General features: G+C 41.8%; 1 protein-coding gene across 2 annotated transcripts in view; it reads left to right on the top strand.

The window, feature by feature from the left end:
* The window catches only part of LOC126413396 (protein CREBRF homolog), a 108992-nt gene that overhangs the window by 63496 nt on the left and 25725 nt on the right, over positions 1–19771 (top strand). For both annotated transcript variants that reach the window (XM_050083261.1, XM_050083262.1), the window contains exons 5-6: positions 4342–4518; positions 16950–17023. In XM_050083261.1, coding sequence (XP_049939218.1) covers positions 4342–4518; positions 16950–17023 — 251 coding nt within the window. The remainder of the gene's footprint in view (positions 1–4341; positions 4519–16949; positions 17024–19771) is intronic.

The raw sequence follows: 19771 nt of genomic DNA, 5'->3' as shown, positions 1-19771 counted from the left end.
TTGGTTTCCAGCAATGTGAACCCCTGCCCTCTGTGGCTATCGGGGTTATTATAAGAACCGGGCAGCTTATGAAAGGGTGTCTAGTGGCGTCTGCCTCTACGTCCTTCACACTCTGCACAGCGAGTCTGTCCCTCTCCAAACACTTTTAGAGGCTGTCGCTGTTCGGGTGTGGACGCCACAGGCTGTTACCGTCTGCAGTCTTTACCTTCCACCGGATGGTGATGTCTCGCAGCATGTCCTGGCTGCGCTGATAGCCCAATTGCCGCCACCTTTCTTGTTACTGGGCGACTTCAACGCCCATAACCCTCTGTGGGGTGGGTCAGTGGCAACAGGTCGAGGCGCCACCATTGAGCATTTATTGGCGCAGCTCGATCTTTCCATTTTAAATGACGGTGCCTTGACACACTTCACACACGTGCATGGCACATACTCCGCCATTGACCTTTCTATCTGCAGCCCTAGCCTCTTACTGTCTGTCCAATGGAGAGTGCATGATGACCTATGTGGTAGTGACCACTTGCCGATCTTTCTGTCACTGCCACAACGTCACTCTTCTTGGCGCCCTAGCAGATGGGCTATGAATAAGGCTGACTGGGACTTGTTTTCCTCCACTGCTGCTATTGAGCCTCTCTCTAATGATGACATTGATGCAGTTGTTCAATTGGTCACCACCGTGATTGTTACTGCCGCAGAATCTTCAATTCCCCGTTCTTCTGTGTCCCCTCGGAGGAGGACTGTGCCTTGGTGGTCGCCTGAGATCGCTGAGGCAATTAAAGATCTCCGGCGGGCGCTACAGCATCACAAGCGACGTCCCTGCATTGAAGACCTCATCACCTTCAAACAGCTGCGTGCGTGGGCCCGCCGCCTTATCCGCCAAAGCAAGCAGGAGTGCTGGGAGCAGTATGTGCCCACCATTGGCCTCCATGTCTCTCCATCGCAGGTGTGGGCCAAAATCCGATGCCTCTATGGCCATCGGACCCCTGTCAGTGTCCCTGCGCTCTCACTGAATGGAGCACTTTGTACAGACTCCGAAGAAATTGCCAACAGCTTGGCAGAGCATTTTGCTCTGAGTTCCGCTTCTTCCAATTACCCACTGGCCTTCTGCTCCATTAAAGAGCGGATGGAACATCGGAGCCTTCCTTTTCGAACCCACCATCCGGAATCCTACAATGTTCCATTCAGTGAGTGGGAATTTCACAGTGCCCTCGCCGCTTGTCCTGATACCGCTCCTGGGCCAGATGGCATCCACTGTCAGATGCTGAAACACCTTTCAGTGGACTGCCAGTGGTGGCTCCTCGACCTTTACAACCGTATTTGGGTCGAGGGTGAGTTTCTGTCGCAATGGCGGGAAAGTATTGTTATCCCCATTCTAAAACCAGGCAAGAACCCTTTGGAGGTGGACAGCTACCGTCCCATTAGCCTCACCAACATTCTTTGCAAGTTGCTTGAACGGATGGTGAGCCGGTGGTTGAACTGGGTACTGGAATCTCGGGGCCTTCTGGCTCCGTCTCAGGGTGGGTTCTGTAAAGGCCGCTCCGCCGCCGACAATCTGGTGAGCCTGGAGTCGGCCATCCGTACTGCCTTTGCCCGCCGTCACCACTTGGTCGCTGTCTTTTTTGACATGCGGAAGGCATACGATACAACATGGTGTCATCACATCCTTTCTACGCTTCATGGATGGGGTCTTTGGGGCCCTCTGCCGATCTTTATCTGCAATTTTCTGTCGTATCGTACCTTCCGTGTGCAAGTCGCGGCCTCCCATAGTTCCTCCCGAGTCCAGGAGAACGGGGTACCACAGGAATCTGTCCTCAGTGTCTGCCTGTTTTTAATTGCCATAAAAGGGCTCACTGCAGCGGTGGGAAATTCTGTCTCTGCTTCCCTGTATGCTGACGACTTCTGCCTTTACTACAGCTCTATTGGCATTGCAGCTGCTGAACGTCAGCTACAGTGCGCTATGTGTAAGGCACAGTCTTGGGCTGTCGCTCATGGGTTTCAGTTTTCGGCAGCCAAGACCTGCATTATGCATTTCTGCCGGTGACACACTGTCCACCCGGAGCCGCGGCTTTATCTTGATGGCGAACTTCTTGCTGTGGTTGAGACGCATAGGTTTTTGGGTGTAGTTTTTGATGCCCGGTTGACTTGGCTGCCTCATATTCGGCAGCTTAAACAGATGTGTTGGCGGCATCTAAAAGCTCTGCGATGCCTGAGTCACACCAGGTGGGGCACCGACCGATCTACTCTCCTACGGCTCTACCAGGCGTTAATCCAGTCTCGTCTGGATTATGGGAGCCTGGCTTATGGCTCAGCATCCCCATCTGCGCTGCGGGTGCTGGACCCCATCCTACACAACGGAATACGACTTGCCACAGGTGCCTTCCGGACCAGCCCAGTGGACAGCATCCTTGCGGAGGCAGGTGTCCCTCCATTGCGGTTAAGGTGCCAAAATTTACTGGCCACTTATGCTGCCCATGTTTTTAGCTTGCCCGGGCATCCAAACTATCGTCTCCTGTTCCCGCAAACAGTTGTCCATCTGCCAGACCGTCGGCCCCAGTCAGGTTGTACGACCGCGGTCCGCATCAAAGAGCTTCTCTCCGGGCTTAGGGTTTTCGCTGTCCCACCTCCTTTCCGGGCCACTTTGCGTACACCCCCATGGTGTGTTCCTCGCCCTTGCCCGAAGGACTCAGTCCCTCCAGAGGCCTTCCGCCGCCGCTTTTATTCCATCCTGTCCACTTATCAGGGCTCTGGCGTTGTTTACACTGACGGTTCGATGGTTGCTGGTCATGTCGGTTATGCGCTAACTCTAGGGGACTATTCCGAACAACGTTCATTGCCGGCTGGCTGCAGCGTTTACACTGTTGAGCTGGTCGCCATCTTTCGTACCCTAGAGTATATCCGCTCCTGCTCAGGTGAGTCCTTCGTGATCTGTAGCGATTTACGAGCTCTCGACCCGTGTTTCCCTCGTTCTGGTCTGGTGATGGCTATCCAGGAGTCCCTCCATACTCTTGCCCGTTGCGGCCGGTCTGTGGTCTTTGTGTGGACCCCTGGCCATGTTGGGATACCTGGCAATGAAAATGTTGACCGCCTGGTGAAAGAGGCCACCAGTAAACCATCTCTGGAGATTGGTCTCCCGGCGACTGATTTGCGGGCAGTCTTACGCCGCGAAGTTCTATAGCTTTGGGACACTGAATGGCGCAATCTGCCCACGCCAAACAAACTCGGTCCAATCAAGGTGACGACGACTGTGTGGCGGTCGTCCATGCGGGTCTCCCGCCAGGAGTCTGTTGTCCTCTGCCGGCTGCGCATTGGGCACACTCGGCTGACGCACGGCCACTTATTGCGCTGTGAGGACCCACCTCTATGTCGCTGCGGCTCTGTTTTATCTGTGGTCCACATTTTATTGGAGTGTCCGCTTTTAGCTGTGCTCAGGCAGACGTTCGCACTGCCTGACACGCTCCCTGCCCTTTTAACAGATGACCCTGCTGTGGCTGGCTTAGTTTTGCGTTTTATTCAGGCAGGGGGTTTTTATCATTTAATCTGAGTGTTTGTGTTTTATTTTATTGTTTTGTGTTGATTCTGGCATTTGGCCTACGGTTTTAAACTCAGTTTTTAATGTGTTCTCGGTGGTTGGCTTTTCCTTTTTTTTTGTTCCTATGGTCGGCCAACCACCGTCACACTTTGTGTGATTTTATTTCGTTTTGTCTGGTCCTTGTCTACGTTCCTTTTGTTCTGTGTCGTCTGTCTCCTATTTTGTTGAATGTTTTTTAGTCTCTGTGGGTATTTTTAGTATTTGGAAAAAGGGACTGATGACCGTCACAGTCTGGTCCCTTGCATCCCACAAACCAACCAACCAGCTTAAGGCAGAAATTGGAATGCTTATTTTGAAAAGGACATTGCATATTTCTTACCTAATCTTTATCCTGTCAAGCTTGTGCTCAGTCTCTGATACCTACATTGATGATGGCACATTGATTTTTAATCTCTCTTCTGTTCTTCTTGTTAGTTTTGAGAATTATTGTTTGCTTGTAATTTTTTATAATGTTTAGAATACGTAACTTCGGCGAGTTTAGTTTCTGCCTTGAACAGTTATCCATTTCTATCATTTTTTAGTAGAAGGTTAGATGACCATAATGATTTATTGGGATAATTTGAATTTTGTTCATTTTGAGTACTCCATAGGTAATGTAATAGAGACTACTAATGATTCTTAATCATGTATGTCAATTTTAAAGACTCAAAACTATGCCACTGAGTTGATGTAAAAGTGGTGGTGCGTGTAAGGATTCTAATTGTTTCATATTTCTCTGTGAGTTTTATAATCTAAAAATAAAATCTTATTCACAGTGGGAAAGCAAGAAAGGGCGATGGAAATGATCTCACTCCAAATCCACGTAAACTATATAATATTGGAAAAGAATTGGACAAACTGAACCGGATTATTAATGATATGACTCCAGTCAGTGAACTGCCCTTCAATGTGAGGCCCAAAACACGCAAGGAAAAAAATAAGCTAGCTTCCAGGTACGTGGTCTTTCAGAAGGATTTATCCAAGATGTAGCTATATTTTTAGTGCTTATTGTTAATATCATGTTTTAAATAGACATTTCTTTTTCTAAGCATTGGGACACAGAAAGAATATTATGTACGAATAGTGCTATGATCCTTTATTCAATTCTCTTAGTGGCATATATTTTATTTTATTTTATTGAGAAATGTAAAAAGCTGGGCCTTGCCAATTATGTTACTTGTAATAGTATACTTGTTGTGTTGTTGTGGTTTTCAGTCCAGAGACTGGTTTGATGCAGCTCTCCATGCTACTCTATACTGTGCAAGCCTCTTCATCTCCCAGTACCTACTGCAACCTACATCCTTCTGAATCTGTTTAGTGTACTCATCCCTTGGTCTCCCTCTACGATTTTTACCCTCCACGCTGCCCTCCAGTTCTAAATTTGTGATCCCTTGATGCCTCAGAATATGCCCTACCAACTGATCCCTTCTTCTAGTCAAGTTGTGCCACAAATTTCTCTTCTCTTCATTTCTATTCAGTACCTCCTCATTAGTTATGTGATCTACCCATCTAATCTTCAGCATTCTTCTGTAACACCACAATTCGAAAGCTTCTATTCTCTTCTTGTCCAAACTATTTATTGTCCATGTTTCACTTCCATATATGGTTACACTCCATACAAATACTTTCAGAAACGACTTCCTGACACTTAAATCCACACTCGATGTTAACAAATTTCTCTTCTTCAGAAACGCTTTCCTTGCCATTGCCAGTCTACATTTTATATCCTCTCTACTTCGACCATCATCAGTTATTTTGCTCCCCAAATAGCAAAACTCCTTTACTACTTTAAGTGTCTCATTTCCTAATCTAATTCCGGCACCATCACCCGATTTAATTCAACCACATTCCATTATCCTCATTTTGCTTTTGTTGATGTTCATCTTACATCTCCTTTTCAAGACATTGTCAATTCCGTTCAGCTGCTCTTCCATGTCCTTTGCTGTCTCTGACAGAATTACAATGTCATTGGCGAACCTCAAAGTTTTTATTTCTTCTCCATGGATTTTAATACCTACTACATAGTATACTTAAAAAACACAAAAAAGCCACCTTTAATAGAAAAAGTGATGGTCTACCAGCCCTGTGGCTCATCTTCCAGTGCTTGAACAGTCTGTTTCATTTTTGAAAACAGGTGACTGCTGGTCGCGTTAAGAGTATGTAGATGTATTACAACGTGATACACACTCACTATTTTACAATTTTTTTTTTTTAAATTGTAGTTACAGTGTGTCACCTCGTAATTACACCTATGTACTCTTTGACAGCAACATTATAAACCTTCTTAAGAAAATGATGTAGACTGTTCAAGCACTGGAAAATGAACCCCCAGGGTTGAAAATGCATGGTGTATTAAAAGAAAAATCAGGTTTTTTAGTAAGGACAGTTTTACTTTTTATGAAAGTATCACAGTACTGACAATAATGGACAAAATTAAGAATGCATAAACTTGAAGAAGTGAGTTACCATATTTTTACTGATGGTTCTGTGCCTGACTTGGGTCACCAGGGCTATGTTGTCCCATTAAAAGAATGCACTGGTCACTTTGGAGTGCTGTAGATGGTGAGGACTGGTAACAGGCAGCCACGTAGCCCTCTATTGTGAACGTAAGTCAAGGCAGTGAAGTGGTGTGTACATGTCAGTAGATCAAATGGAATTGAGCTGTAAGATGGGCCTTATACAAGCAGGCAAAATATAGCTATAATTTTTGAAGTTGCCCGATGGCTCAGAGTATTAATGTGGATTGTCCAACATGTCTGCAAGGAATGGTCTACCAGTTGCATCCTTGTAACAGGGTGTACGAACAACGGTCAGAGAAGATCCTAATCAACAGAGACCAGAGATAATAGGTTTTAAAATTGACAGTATTTGTAGCTCACAGTGGTTAAGGCACATCCCAAACAGTTTCTGAGTGAACATTGTATGCAGTGTAAATTTGGAGTAAAATACTTCACAAAAGGTTAGTGTTCTTAGCAGCACAGGAGTGAGACAAGCAACCTGCAAACTGGAGAGCAGCTGACTAGAGGTTTGTAGTGTGGGGTGAGTTTTGATCTTGCTTCTTTTTTCAAATGCACATCATCAAGTGCACCGACAGCCCAATGAGTTGTTTAATCCGCAGTGTGAGGATTGTTTAGTTCAGGCTAGATATAGTTCTCTGATGTTTTTGACCTGTCTTCCTTACTGTGACTTGGCACATTATAATAAACGTGGACCAAAATGTTTATTGAAATATTCTTGGTGACCAGGTATTACCTTAATGAAATTTCCACTCTGCAGTGGAGTGATATGAAACTACCTGGCAGATTAAAACTGTGTGCCAGACTGAAAGTCGAACTCAGGATCTTTGTCTTTCATGGACAAGTTCTCTGCCAACTGAGCTACCCAAGGACGACTCATGACCCGTCCTCATAGCTTTAATTCTGCCAGTACTTAGTCTCCTAGCTTCCGACTTGCAGGGTTAGCACTCCTTTGGAAGGTAGGAGTCGATTTACTGTGGAAGTAAAGCTTTGAGGATGGGTCTTGAGTCGTGCTTGGATTGCTCAGTTGGCAGATCCTGGCACACAGTTTTAATCTGCCAGGAAGTTCCAAGTAATACCCTTCTCTTATATCTTCATAATGAGTTTTCTGCGGACACTCCAGTGCCCCAAGATGACAACAGCCATGTTCACAGGCTGCACACATACATTCCTGGTTTGATGAACTCTCAGACATCCTGTCCGCTTTGAGATGACCCACTAACTCCTTCGGTCATAATACGAAGTGCCTGAGACTATTTCTAACAGTGACTGAAACGTGGTGCCCAAGATCCCCGCAGTTTGTTAGCTTTACAGGATCTGATCATCAGTGAGTGACTTCAGCTGGGTATGGCGTACCTGAAGAAGCTTGTCCACTTATGTCCTCACCGAATTTACGACATTGTTAAGACTAAAGTAAATTTTATGTGACATCAGTGTGATGTCTCCTGTGGGTATCTAATTTTTCGTCCCTTGTGCTTGTATCTAGCACGTGGCAGAGTGAAATTTGTCAGCATAGGCTGTCACTTAGAGCATGATTGGTGGAAAGACTCCTGTTTATTTTTGGATGTTTAATGAGTGTATTGGAGTAATCAGATAGGTAACAAGAGGCCACATACTTGCCTGATATGGAGCAGTGTCACTATCATTATGCAGCTGCAGTTAAATAAATACTCAGAGGAATGTAAGTCTTCAGTCTCCAACCAATGCCAGTGCAAATTTAGGTGTAGAGTAAACCTATGGTACTTGGTGTGAAAAAAATCAATCTAAAGGCCAAGATCATTTGCAGCAGAGCATGAAGTGGATACCTACATGTCACATAAATGGGCTTAGTAGCAATATGTTGTCAAAGTGAGTACATGAAGTAGTCTGCAGTCAGTTGCCACAATATTCAGTCTTTCATACCTGTGATTCATCACTCTCAGTTTTTGTCATCTCGGTACCAGCAGCCATTCTGTCTTGCAGTATTTTTTGTATTCTATCAGTGAACATGATATTTGTGTGTTCACTTGTAACTTCCTCATAATGCAAGTTAGTTCATTAAAACTGTTTGCTATGGTGTACGGGAAAGTGACGTCGTTGAGTGACTGTACGAGGATACAGGATGACTTGGACAGGATTTGTGATTGGTGTAAAGAATGGCAGCTAACTCTAAATATAGATAATGTAAATTAATGCAGATGAATAGGAAAAATGATCCTGTAATGTTTGAATACTCCATTAGTAGTGTAGCGCTTGACACAATCACGCCGATTAAATATTTGGGCGTAACACTGCAGAGCGATATGAAGTGGGACAAGCATGTAATGGCAGTTGTGGGGAAGGCGGATGGTCGTCTTCGGTTCATTGGTAGAATTTTGGGAAGATGTGGTTCATTGTAAAGGAGATCACTTATAGAACGCTGATGCGACCTATTCTTGAGTACTGCTCGAGCGTTTGGGATCCATATCAGGACAGATTGAGGGAGGACGTAGAAGCAATTCAGACGCAGGCTGCTAGATTTGTTACTGGTAGGTTTGATCATCACGTGAGTGTTACGGAAATGCTTCAGGAACTCGGGTGGGAGTCTCAAGAGGAAAGGAGGCGTTCTTTTCGTGAATCGCTACTGAGGAAATTTAGAGAACCAGCTTTTGAGGTTGACTGCAGTACAATTTTACTGCCGCCAACTTACATTTTGCGGAAAGACCACAAAGATAAGATAAGTGAGATTAGGGCTCGTACAGAGGCATATAGGCAGTCATTTTTCCCACGTTCTGTTTGGGAGTGGAACAGGGAGAGAAGATGCTAGTTGTGGTATGAGGTACCCTCTGCCATGCACCGTATGGTGGATTGCGGAGTATGTATGTAGATGTAGATGTATATGTAGGTCAGTAGTTGTTAGCATCCCACTTAAACAATGAATTGACATCATTTAGTTTCAATACGGTGGACTTAGAGAATTGTGGGCAGAATTTAACAGATTGTAAGTTGTGCTCTGGAAATGTGTATACTGAATAAGTGGATTAAGAAAGGAAAAGACCCACTGCAGTTTAACAATGAAATTCAGTAAATGCTAAGGAAGCAAAGGCTGTTACTCTCTCAATTCAAAAGAGAATCCACAAATGATGCCAGGCTAAAATTGTTGAGATTTGTAAAAAGAGCAATGCATTAAGTGTGCAACTACAACCACTGTCAATCATAATAAAAGATCTTACCAAGTATCCCTGAAAATTCTGGTCCCATGTAAAGTTGCAGAGTTATGCATAGTTACTCGTTGACCAGTCTGGTGTGTCAGCAGAAGATAGCAAAAGGAAAGCTGAAGTTTTAAATTGGGTATTTAAGAAATCATTCACACAAGAGAACAGTACAAAACTTACCATTGTGTGACAATCACACAGACTCCCATACCGAGAACATAGTGATAGGTGTACCTGGCGTAGAGAAACAACTGAAAGCGTTGAAAGTAAATAAGTCACGAGGTCAGGGTGGAATCACAGCTGTTTTACAAAGAGTACTCTTTGGATAGGTCCATTACTTAGCAGGCATTCATCATGAATCTCTTGCCCAGCTCAAAATCCCAAGCCACTGGAAATAAAGTGCAGGTGATTCTTGTATGTAAGAAGGGTAGAAGAATGGACTGCATTCCAGGTGATGCCGCTTTGTTGGCGCAGGAGGGCTTGCATGTTCCGTCGAAGTCAAGAGCTGTACCGGTGGTAGTGTAGCTATTGGCAGGGTCACCCAAGCCAGAGTGGTCATGACACAGGAGCCAGACAAAAATGGGGTCCCACAATATAGGGCATGGAGGGCTCTAGAGGTGTAGTGAAGCCAACTTCCCTAAAGGAGTAAACACAACACAAATCCTGGTCTCCAAGTTGGGGGTTGGGCAAGCAGCTAACAACTCCTTCCTGTAAGCCACACTGGTGCATGGACGATGACGCAGCACTGTTAATGGGAAAGGCAAAGGCAAACAAAAAAGGAAAAATGATGTTGTTTATTGGAAGCTGGAATATAAGATGATTACACAGGACAGGGGCCTTGAGGTCATTGCTAAGAACAGCTCAATAAAAACAAGGCTGGCATAGTTGCACTAGAGGAAAGCAGCCATGAATTTGGTACAGGGTTCAGAGTAAGACAAAAATTTAAACATATAGTGTGTGGACTTACTGAAATAACATCTAGAATCTCACAAATGAGTTTGAAGACCTGATTTGCAAACTATTCATTGATCAATGTACATGTACCTACAGAAGTAACAGGTGACCAGGATAAAGACACTTCTATGAGAACCTCAAGGGAGCCTATGATGGATGCCATAGGCATGGTATAGATATAATTATTGGAGACCTCAATGCAAAGATTGGAAAAGAAGATCATGACCGTCCAGCAATAGGAAAGCATAGTTTCCATGAATACACAAATGAACAAGTGATAATGGACACAGAGTTGTTCAGTTTGCACTATCACATAACATGGCTGTAGGTAGCACTATGTTCCCACACAAAAGGATCCTTAAAGCAACATGGTGTAGCCCTGATCAGCCTACCTTCAACCAAAACAGTGATGTAATTATTGATGGCAGACATTTCTAAAACTTACTAGATGTTCGTACCTGCAGAGGAATTAATGTGAATTCAGACTATCACCTTGTAATTGCGAAACTGAGAGCTCAAATATCTAATGTAAGGAAAGTGAAAGGAGCACCTCAAAGAAAGTATATGGTATTAAAGCTAAAAAATTTAAGAGATTGCTAAAACATACTCAGAGAAGGTTATGAGAGTGTGAGTGATACTCTGGATCAGGAACGTAGTGCTTGCAGGGACACAGTCATTAAGGCAGCAGAAGAGGTGTTAGGGAAAGAAGGAAAACAACCAAGGAATTCCTGGTTTGAGGAGGATTGTAAGTCACAAGAAAAACTTTGCTTATAGAAAAAAGCTTGAGAAATCATATACGTGTTAAGTGGAAAGAAATTATCAAGATAAAAGGGAAGAAGAGAAGAAACTGCATGAGAAGAGGAAAAGGAATGGGAAAGAAAACAGATTGAAGAATTGGAGACAATTGGGGGGGGGGGGGGGGGGGGGGGACAAATGGGATCAGAAAACTCTATCAGAAAATTAATAATGAAAGAACATGCGTATTAATATATGTAAAGGTAAAAATGAGGAATTACTAACTGATCACCAAGAGGTATTGGAATATGGCTAGAATACTTTAGTGAACTGTTGGATGCTCCAGAGCCCCCCTATTGAAGAGATCCTAACCCACCCAGAAGAAGATGATGAGACGATAGTCCCTCCAACCCCCCCCCCCCCCCCCCACCCCCTCTTTCAGGGAGAAGTAGACAAAGCAATAGCCCAACTGTAGAACAATAGAGCACAAGGAACTGATAATATAACATTGGAATTATTGAAAGCTGGAGGAGTTGGGTTAAATCACAGGATATACAAGATTTTGTGCTGTATCTGGGAAAAGGAAGAGTTGCCAGAAGAATGGAATGTAGGTATAGTGTGTTTGATAGACAAGAAAGATGATATATTTAAATGCAGCAACTACAGAGGCATAACACTCCTAAATATTGCATATAAAGGATTGTCAAATATCTTGTTTAATAGACTCACCCATAACAGAAAACGTTATTGGAAGTTATCATTGTGGATTCAGACCAGGAAAGTCAACTGTGAACCAGATATTTAGTCTCCGCCAATTAGAAGAAAAGACCAGTGAATTTAATGTCGGTGTGCACTATCTTTTCATTGATTTCAAATCTGCATATGAAACAATAAATAATGGGCTTTCCTGCCTACTCCTCAGGCTGGCACTCGAGAAAGTGGTTCGGGAATTGGGTATGTAGACAAGAGGTAATATCTACTGTAAGTCCATACAACTGTTGGGATATGCAGATGATTTAGACCTAATGAGTAGAACATTTAGAGATCTGCAAAGTGACTTCCCAGGTCTAAAGCTGAGGGCAGAGAAGATGGACCTGAAAATTAATGAAGGAAAGACCAAGTATATGTATAATGGTACAAATCAACATTTAAGTCCCACAGTAATCCTCGATGGAATGACTTTTGAGCAAGTGGACTGTTTCACTTATTTGGTGGCAAAGATAGAAGCAAATGGCAGCACTTCAAATGAAGTTATGGCCCGCATAAGTGCTTCTAATCGATGTTGGAATGCTGCAACATTTTAAATCCAACCTTCTATCACAAGAGACTAAGTGCCAGCTCTATAAAACACTGGTACGGCCCGTACTTATGTATGGTTCGAAACATGGATGATTACAAAGTAGGATGAAAGGAGACTGAGATCACACGAAATAAGTATATTGAGGAGAATCTTTGAATCTGTGTATGAAAGTGGAAGTTGGAGGAGGCAAAGGAATGACAAGCCTTATGACAGCTATAAGGAGAGTGATGTGGTAAAGTTCATAAAGTTGTGTAGATTGAGATGGACTGGACATGTAATATGACTTGATGAGACAGATTCTGCAAGGAAAGCCTGGTGCAGTGAACCTTGACGAAGAAGAACAAGAGGATGACCAAGGTTGAGAAGGATTGATGAGATTGGAGAAGACGCTGCTCATGTCAATTGTTGTAACTGGAAATCTAAAGCAAGTCCAGAGAGGAATTGTGGAAAATTATTGAGGAGGCCAAGCCCCTTCCTGGGATGTAGTGCCAATGAAAGAAGAAGAAAAGAATGGATCCACAAAATTACAGATCAATATCTTAACATCGGTTTGCAGCAGAATTCTTGGACATATTTTCATTTCAAATATAATAAATTTCCCTGAGACAGAAAAGCTTCTGCCCACTAATCAGCGCTGTTTCAGAAAGCATGGCTAGTGTGATACTCAGCTTGCCCTTATCTCACATGATATCACACGAACTATGGATGAAGGGCAACAGGCAGATTCCATATTCCTATATTTCTGAAAAGGATTTGACACAGTGCCCCTTTGCAGGATGTTAACAAAGGTACGAGCATACAGAATAAGTTCACTGATATATGAGTGGCTGAAAGACTTCTTAAATAACAGAAATGTGAATGGCTTGAAGACATCTTAAGTAACAGAACCCAGTATGTTGTCCTTGGCAGTAAGTGTTTATCAGAGACAAGGGCACCATCAGGATGGTAAGATCGCTGTTTCTTTCTAGATACATAAATGATCTGGCAGACCGAATGAACAGCAGTATGTGGCTGTTTGCTGTGACGTATAGGAAGAGGTCCTCATTGAGTGACTGTAGGAATATACAAGATAACTTGAACAAAATTGCTGATTGGTGTGATGAATGGCAGCTAGTAGCTCTAAATGTAGAAAAATCTAAGTTAATGCAGATGAGTAGGAAAAACACACAGGTAATGTAGGGATACTGTATTAATAGTGTGCTGCTTGACAGTCACATGATTACATATTTAGGTGTAATGTTGCAGAGCAACATCTAATAGAATGGGCTTGTAAAATGTAGTAGGGAAGGCAAAGGGCCAAATCCTGTTTATTGGGAGAATTTTAGGAAGGCAATAGTTCATGGGTATAATGCTGAACTCCTCCTGGAACAGGGAAGTTGGTTCCTGCAGCTGGAAAGCCAAAAGACAGTGGTAGAGGCAGATGCAACCACAATGCCCTCCACAGCACACAAGAAACTGGCAACTTGCCTGTAAAGGAGTTCACATAAGAAGGGATCCACACCAGGTTGGATTAAAGGAAGACATTGGAATAAATTAGAGGTGGGGTGCTAGATATGTTACCAGTAGGTTAGAACAGCATGCAAGATGCTTTGGGAACTCAAATGTGGTAATCTGTGGAGGGAAGGCGACATTCTTTCTGAGGAACGCTATTTAGAAAATTTAGAGAACTGGCATCTGAAGCTGATTGAAAAACGATTCTGCTGTTGCCAGTATATGTCTCGTGTAAGGACCACAAAGTTAAGAGAAAACAGGGCTCATATGGATGCATATAGAAGGTCATTTTTCCCTTGCTCTGTTTTTGAGTGGAACAGGAAGGGAAATTACACTAGAGGCACAGGGCACCCTCCGCCACGAACATAATAGAGGATTGTGGAGTATATATGTAGATGTAAGTCTAGATGAAGTGACACAACATAAAATAGATGTGCAGTTTTAGTTTTAGCTGTGCAGGTCTCATCCAGCCAACACCTTGGAAATAGGGATGTATTCCAAAAGAAGCACCAGAAGTGTACGACAATAATGATAGTATTTAAATTGTTTAGGCTTTGCTATTAGTTCCCAATCTAACAGCTATTTCGGAAATCACTACACATTCTGAAGGGGGGGGGGAAAAAAAAGAAAGTATACTATACACCACTTGATAATGTCACTCTGCAAATTGAAGTTAATGAATTTTTTGTATGAAATAATTTGTGTTCAGTTCGTATGTAGTTCATATTTTTTCACAAGAGGCACCAAATATCTGACATGTAATTGTGACATGAAGTCAGACAGGAAGAATGCAACAATATTGCAAATTGGTAGAAGTATTGCACAATTGTTCTATTGGCCACTAAATAAGAAGCCACTAGCTGATAAACTAATGACTGTTTGACATTTTTCGGGTAGAACACATCCTCAGATTATCTGCATAAAAATATACAAGAATATGAAACTTCAAGTATCATCAAAATTAAGCAGCTGAAATACACACCATGAACATTTTGGCAATCAGATATAGAAAGACAGTATGTAACAAACTAAGCTGTCATGGCAGATTAATGGATTAACTCCTGTTCAATGTATTCATCACCACCTTCTGGTGGCTTAGATTGTCTTCCAAGTATCGAATTGTAGCTAGTCAGTTAGCATGCCATGACAGCTTTGTTTGTTACATACTGTCTTTATATATCTGTTCACCAAGATGTTCTTGGTGTGTATTTCAGCTGTTTAATTTGATGTTACTTGTAGTTTCATACTTTTATATATTCTTTGTATAATTACATTTTCTGTTATTTGCTATGTATTTCTGGTTTGAGGGACAATCTGAGGATCTGTTTTATCCAAAATGCATCAAATAAAGTCATCATTTTATCAGCTGGTGCCTTTTTATTTAGTGATGAATAAAGCAGCTGTGCAGTACTCCTATTGACAACTCTGATGATTTGAAGATTGTTCATATATTATTCAGAAGAAACGATACCTTAACCTGTGTCATTTATTCGTCTGTTGGAACTAATATTGAAGTTTAGTTCAGTTCAACACTTTGTTTAATAACGTGACTAAGAACAACACTACACACAGTACAGTTGTTATTAGATGACGATATTAAGGAGGCCAAGCAACAGTGGCAGATTGTTCCAAATTTCTACCAATTCAAAACCAGGGGACCAGAGCTCAAAAAAGTTTATTACATAATGTTTGTAAACACTACTTGAAAGCCAAAACCTTGCCATTGTCATTGTATTGAATTACACTTTTTGTTTGTTTTCTTTAACATTGTTTCATTAAGCATAAATGGCAGGAAGTTTGGTATTTTGATGATGCAGAGATGAGTGGAAATTAATGTTCTTGATATAGAGAAGTTGAACGAACTGATAAAAATGTCATAAACAGCAGGAAACATTAATTCTGGGAATGTGAAGTGAGGTTATGGTGAAGTCATAAGAGCATTGAAATTTATGTATTTTCAAGTAAAAAAATCAGCCTCCTTGAGCAACAAGATAAGAACTGTTTGAATATAGTAAAAAAGACATGAGAAATCTATCAGAAAAATGAGAAAATTTCTTTAACATTTGGAGTGTGATGCCTGTACCCCACACAAGCACACTCCCCCCTCGCATTTCCAACAATGTCTGTATCCCATATGGGCTAATGTGTACGTGTTGCCAGGGGGATATTTCAGGTGTTGTCTAAGCTTCTTGGAGAACAACAAATACAATCCTTTGTAGCTTGTTTGTGGGTGGATACGGGAAGAGAGAGGAAGGGTGGGAGGGGAAGCAAACATCTCAAAACTTCTTAGCAGTTTATGTGTGTATGCCTGAATAGGAGTTGAATATGGAACTTTCCTGTTGGTGGGCAATGCTTTACTGACTAAGCAATCCTGGTGCAATTCATGAAGCTCTGTACTGTCACTTCATGAAGAAAGTATATTGTGGTGGCGTAGCATAGCCAGTGGTTTAAAAAATACTTTAAATTTGGTTTTAGAATCTGTGGGTACAGTCAACCCAGACTGTTCATGTGATATTACATTAAACATCCATTGTTGTTGGAAAATGTCCTTTTGGTTCTTCTTACTAACAAAATATTATTTTAAGTGTAACTTTGTGCGCCAAAACTATGGGGCAATCTCATATTATTGTTTGTTGACATTCGGTTAAGAACATTTATTGACCTTGGCAGCAAAACCATAAGCTTGATTAAATAGATGTGACTGCTGTACTGTGTTGCAGCACACAGTGCTAACTCCACTGTTCACAGCTATAAAAAGACTGAAAATATTTACTAGTAAAAAACACAGCGTGCAACAATTCATTAAAACGGTAAATATTTTCAGTAACACTAGAGAAAATGCACTGGGTAACTTTCAGCAGGCACCCCCTGTATTCAGCATATTAAACTGTGCCAATAAATTCTTATCTTCGGTTCTATTCCTCACCGCCATGCACCGCAATCTGCATAATCTCTCTCTCTCACTCAACCCCTCTCACCCCCCCCCCTCCCCCCCCCCCCCCCCGTCTCTCTCTCTCTCTCTCTCTCTCTCTCTCTCTCTCTCTCTCTCTCCACACACACACACACACACACACACACACACACACACACACAGTTATTTATTGGCATTTATTGTATTGCTTCGTACCAGTTAATTAGTATGTTTTAAAAAATTGTAATGCATTTCTGCCAGGTTGTGATAAAACAATCCACGAGTATATTTTTATTCCTTACAGAGCTTGCCGACTTAAGAAGAAAGCTCAACATGAGGCTAACAAGTTGAAATTATTTGGACTGGAAAATGAGCACAGTAAGTGAAAAATACCTTTACATACATTCTTCAGGAATTGCTCAAGTAAAACTAAGTTTACAGTAATTATTTCTTAATTAATTCAGGTTTTGTTTTTGGCATGAACTTTAGTATGTTAAACCTTCATAAGCTGTAAAAAAATGACTAATTTTGTTTATGGCAGGTTGCAGATTGATATTTTTTTATCCACATTTTTGATGTCAAGTATCCATGATACTTTTGTTGCAGAGTTGTTAAAAATGATGTATTTTATTTTTTGGCTGTATCCAAGGAATAGCTGAAATGATAAGTAGAAAAGCAATATCAAATGCAGGGTCTTCCTTTAGTAAAGCATGTCTTACACAAACAGACTGTCTGGTCAAAATCTGCTACTTGGTAAAGCCTGTGTTACACAGACTGGTCAAAATCTGCTAGTTGTGAGGGTGCAAGTCATGTGCTTGCACATGAATCAGCCACCTACCACATTGCAAGTGGGCACTGACATCACACAGAAAGAGGAGAATGCGGTATTGTCTGCTAACATTGGGAATTACCCTAATCTTGCTGCACTCACTCTTATTATAGTAGTGGATTTTGTACCTTTGTCTCTTTCTTAATCTTTATTTTATTGTTTGTTTTGGTTTTGTGATAAATTGCAAAGGTTATGTGAGGACCTGATATTTTTCCTATTACTGTTCTCCCACAGGAGAGACCGAACATCTAAAGGTATTTAGGTTGTACAAGAAATGGACAAAGAAAAAGCCTGTACTGTGCATAAAAATTCTGCCTCTGTAGTCTTTAAGGATTCATGCCCTACTCTTGTGATGTCATATGTGTTTCATTTAGCATCTCTCTCTCTCTCTCTCTCTCTCTCTCTCTCTCTCTCTCTCTGGTCCTTAGCTTCTTTTACGTTTATTTTCTTTAATCAGTTTTTCATTAAATGTTTATTTATGGAGACTGTATGAGGTGTAGTCTTATGAAACTTTACAGGGCATTGACAGAAATATGGAAACACTAAAAACACAACACATTACGATGTCTAATATGGTGTAGGAAAACCATTGGCTTTCAAAACAGCCTTCAGTCATTTCAGAATGGATAAATACAGATCCTGTTTGGTTTCCAGGAAATCTTGTACCATTCTTCCTGCAAAATATTAGCAAGTTCAGGTAACAATGATGGATAACAATCACACACCCTTCTCTAAAAAGTGGTCCACAAAGGCTCAATAATATTGAGATGTGATGATTGTGGTAGCGAGGGGAGATGAGACAGTTCATCCTCTTGCTCAAAAAACCTGTCGTGGAAGGTGCAAACTCTGTGAACAAGGGCCAGCCATCTTGGGACACTGCATCACCTTTGGGGAAGAAACATTGTCGTATGGGATGGACATCACCAGCCAAAATGGTCACATAATCCTTGACAGTCATGCACCTTGCTGAGTACCCGTGGGGCCAGTGGAACACCATGAAGTGGCTTCCCAAATCATCACTGAACTCTTGGACATAAGCTTGGTCAGAAGTTGGAATCTTTGCAGCAAGATTCATTGGACCAAATAACTTTCTTCCATTGCTCCATAGTCCAGGTTTTGTGGCTTCAGTATACCGTTTTCCTGTTAAGGACATTATGGAGCTCCCTTCATATTGTTTTGGAGCTGATGGTTCGAGAGTGTGACATTCAGTTCTGCAGTGACTTTTGCAGCTATGATGCTTGTATTTATTGTCACAGGTGTCTTCAGTGACCGTCTTATGTCAATCACTCAACACACATTTGTGTCCACGCAATGATGTAGGGAGTTGGGTTTTTCCATGTTCCCTGTATGTGGTATACATTTTTGACTTGGTGCCCCTTGAAACACCAAAGACTTTGGCTACCTTGGTTACAAAAGCACCCACCTGTGAGCATCAACAGTTTTCTCAGGTTCAGATTCACTTAGCTTCCGCATAACACCTTCACAACTACACAGAACACTGTTCCAACCACATCTGACACATGCAACATATTGATGACATTGCACAAGTGTGTTTCTTGGTCAAATACAACAGTGCAATGTGAAGCCTTGGTTAGCACCTGCCCTTATGTTCAAACATGCATTTTTCATGCTGTTTCCACGTTTTGTCCAATTCCTGTATAATTTGTTTTCTGCCCCAACAATAAACATGTTGCAACTCTTTCATATCCATCCAGGTTGCAAAAGAAGTCATCTCGATTGGCCTGATACATGTGTAACATTTCCACTTGGCTGAAAACAAATTACTACACAGTATTCCGCTTTATCAATGAGTGTCTCATTTTGTTTTGGCTCCTTTACGACATGCTATCATTCTGCGGCATGAGGATTTAAATATGTACCAGGACTTGCAGACATGTAACTGCAAAGAAATAAGAAATTATGTAACATTATATTTTTGTGGTTATAATTGATGAAGTTTTATAACCACATCTCTTATACGATGTCAAGAGGACATAATCTGAATTTGAAAAGGTTGATAAAAACAGCCAACCAGTTGCAAAGCAAAGGTTTATTTAGCCCTTGATCTAGGTTTTGATACTTAAAAAATATCTTCTTCAGGCGGAGTGGTCTTTGTTACATCACATTGCGGTAAACTACATTAGCTGAAGCCAAGTGGCTCTTGACATATACAAGACATATATTCATATGAAAAACCACAAACATCCACATGCCTTGGCTGAAGACAGCGGCCAGATTACATTCAGCGTATGTCAGAATAAATGCACTAATGTATTTGTCCACTGGTAAAGGCTTTT

This window comes from Schistocerca serialis, chromosome 1, assembly GCF_023864345.2.
Source record: "Schistocerca serialis cubense isolate TAMUIC-IGC-003099 chromosome 1, iqSchSeri2.2, whole genome shotgun sequence".
NCBI lineage: Eukaryota > Metazoa > Arthropoda > Insecta > Orthoptera > Acrididae > Schistocerca > Schistocerca serialis.
The sequence above is the reverse complement of the archived record's forward strand: the minus strand, read 5'-3'. Positions and strand labels throughout refer to the sequence as shown.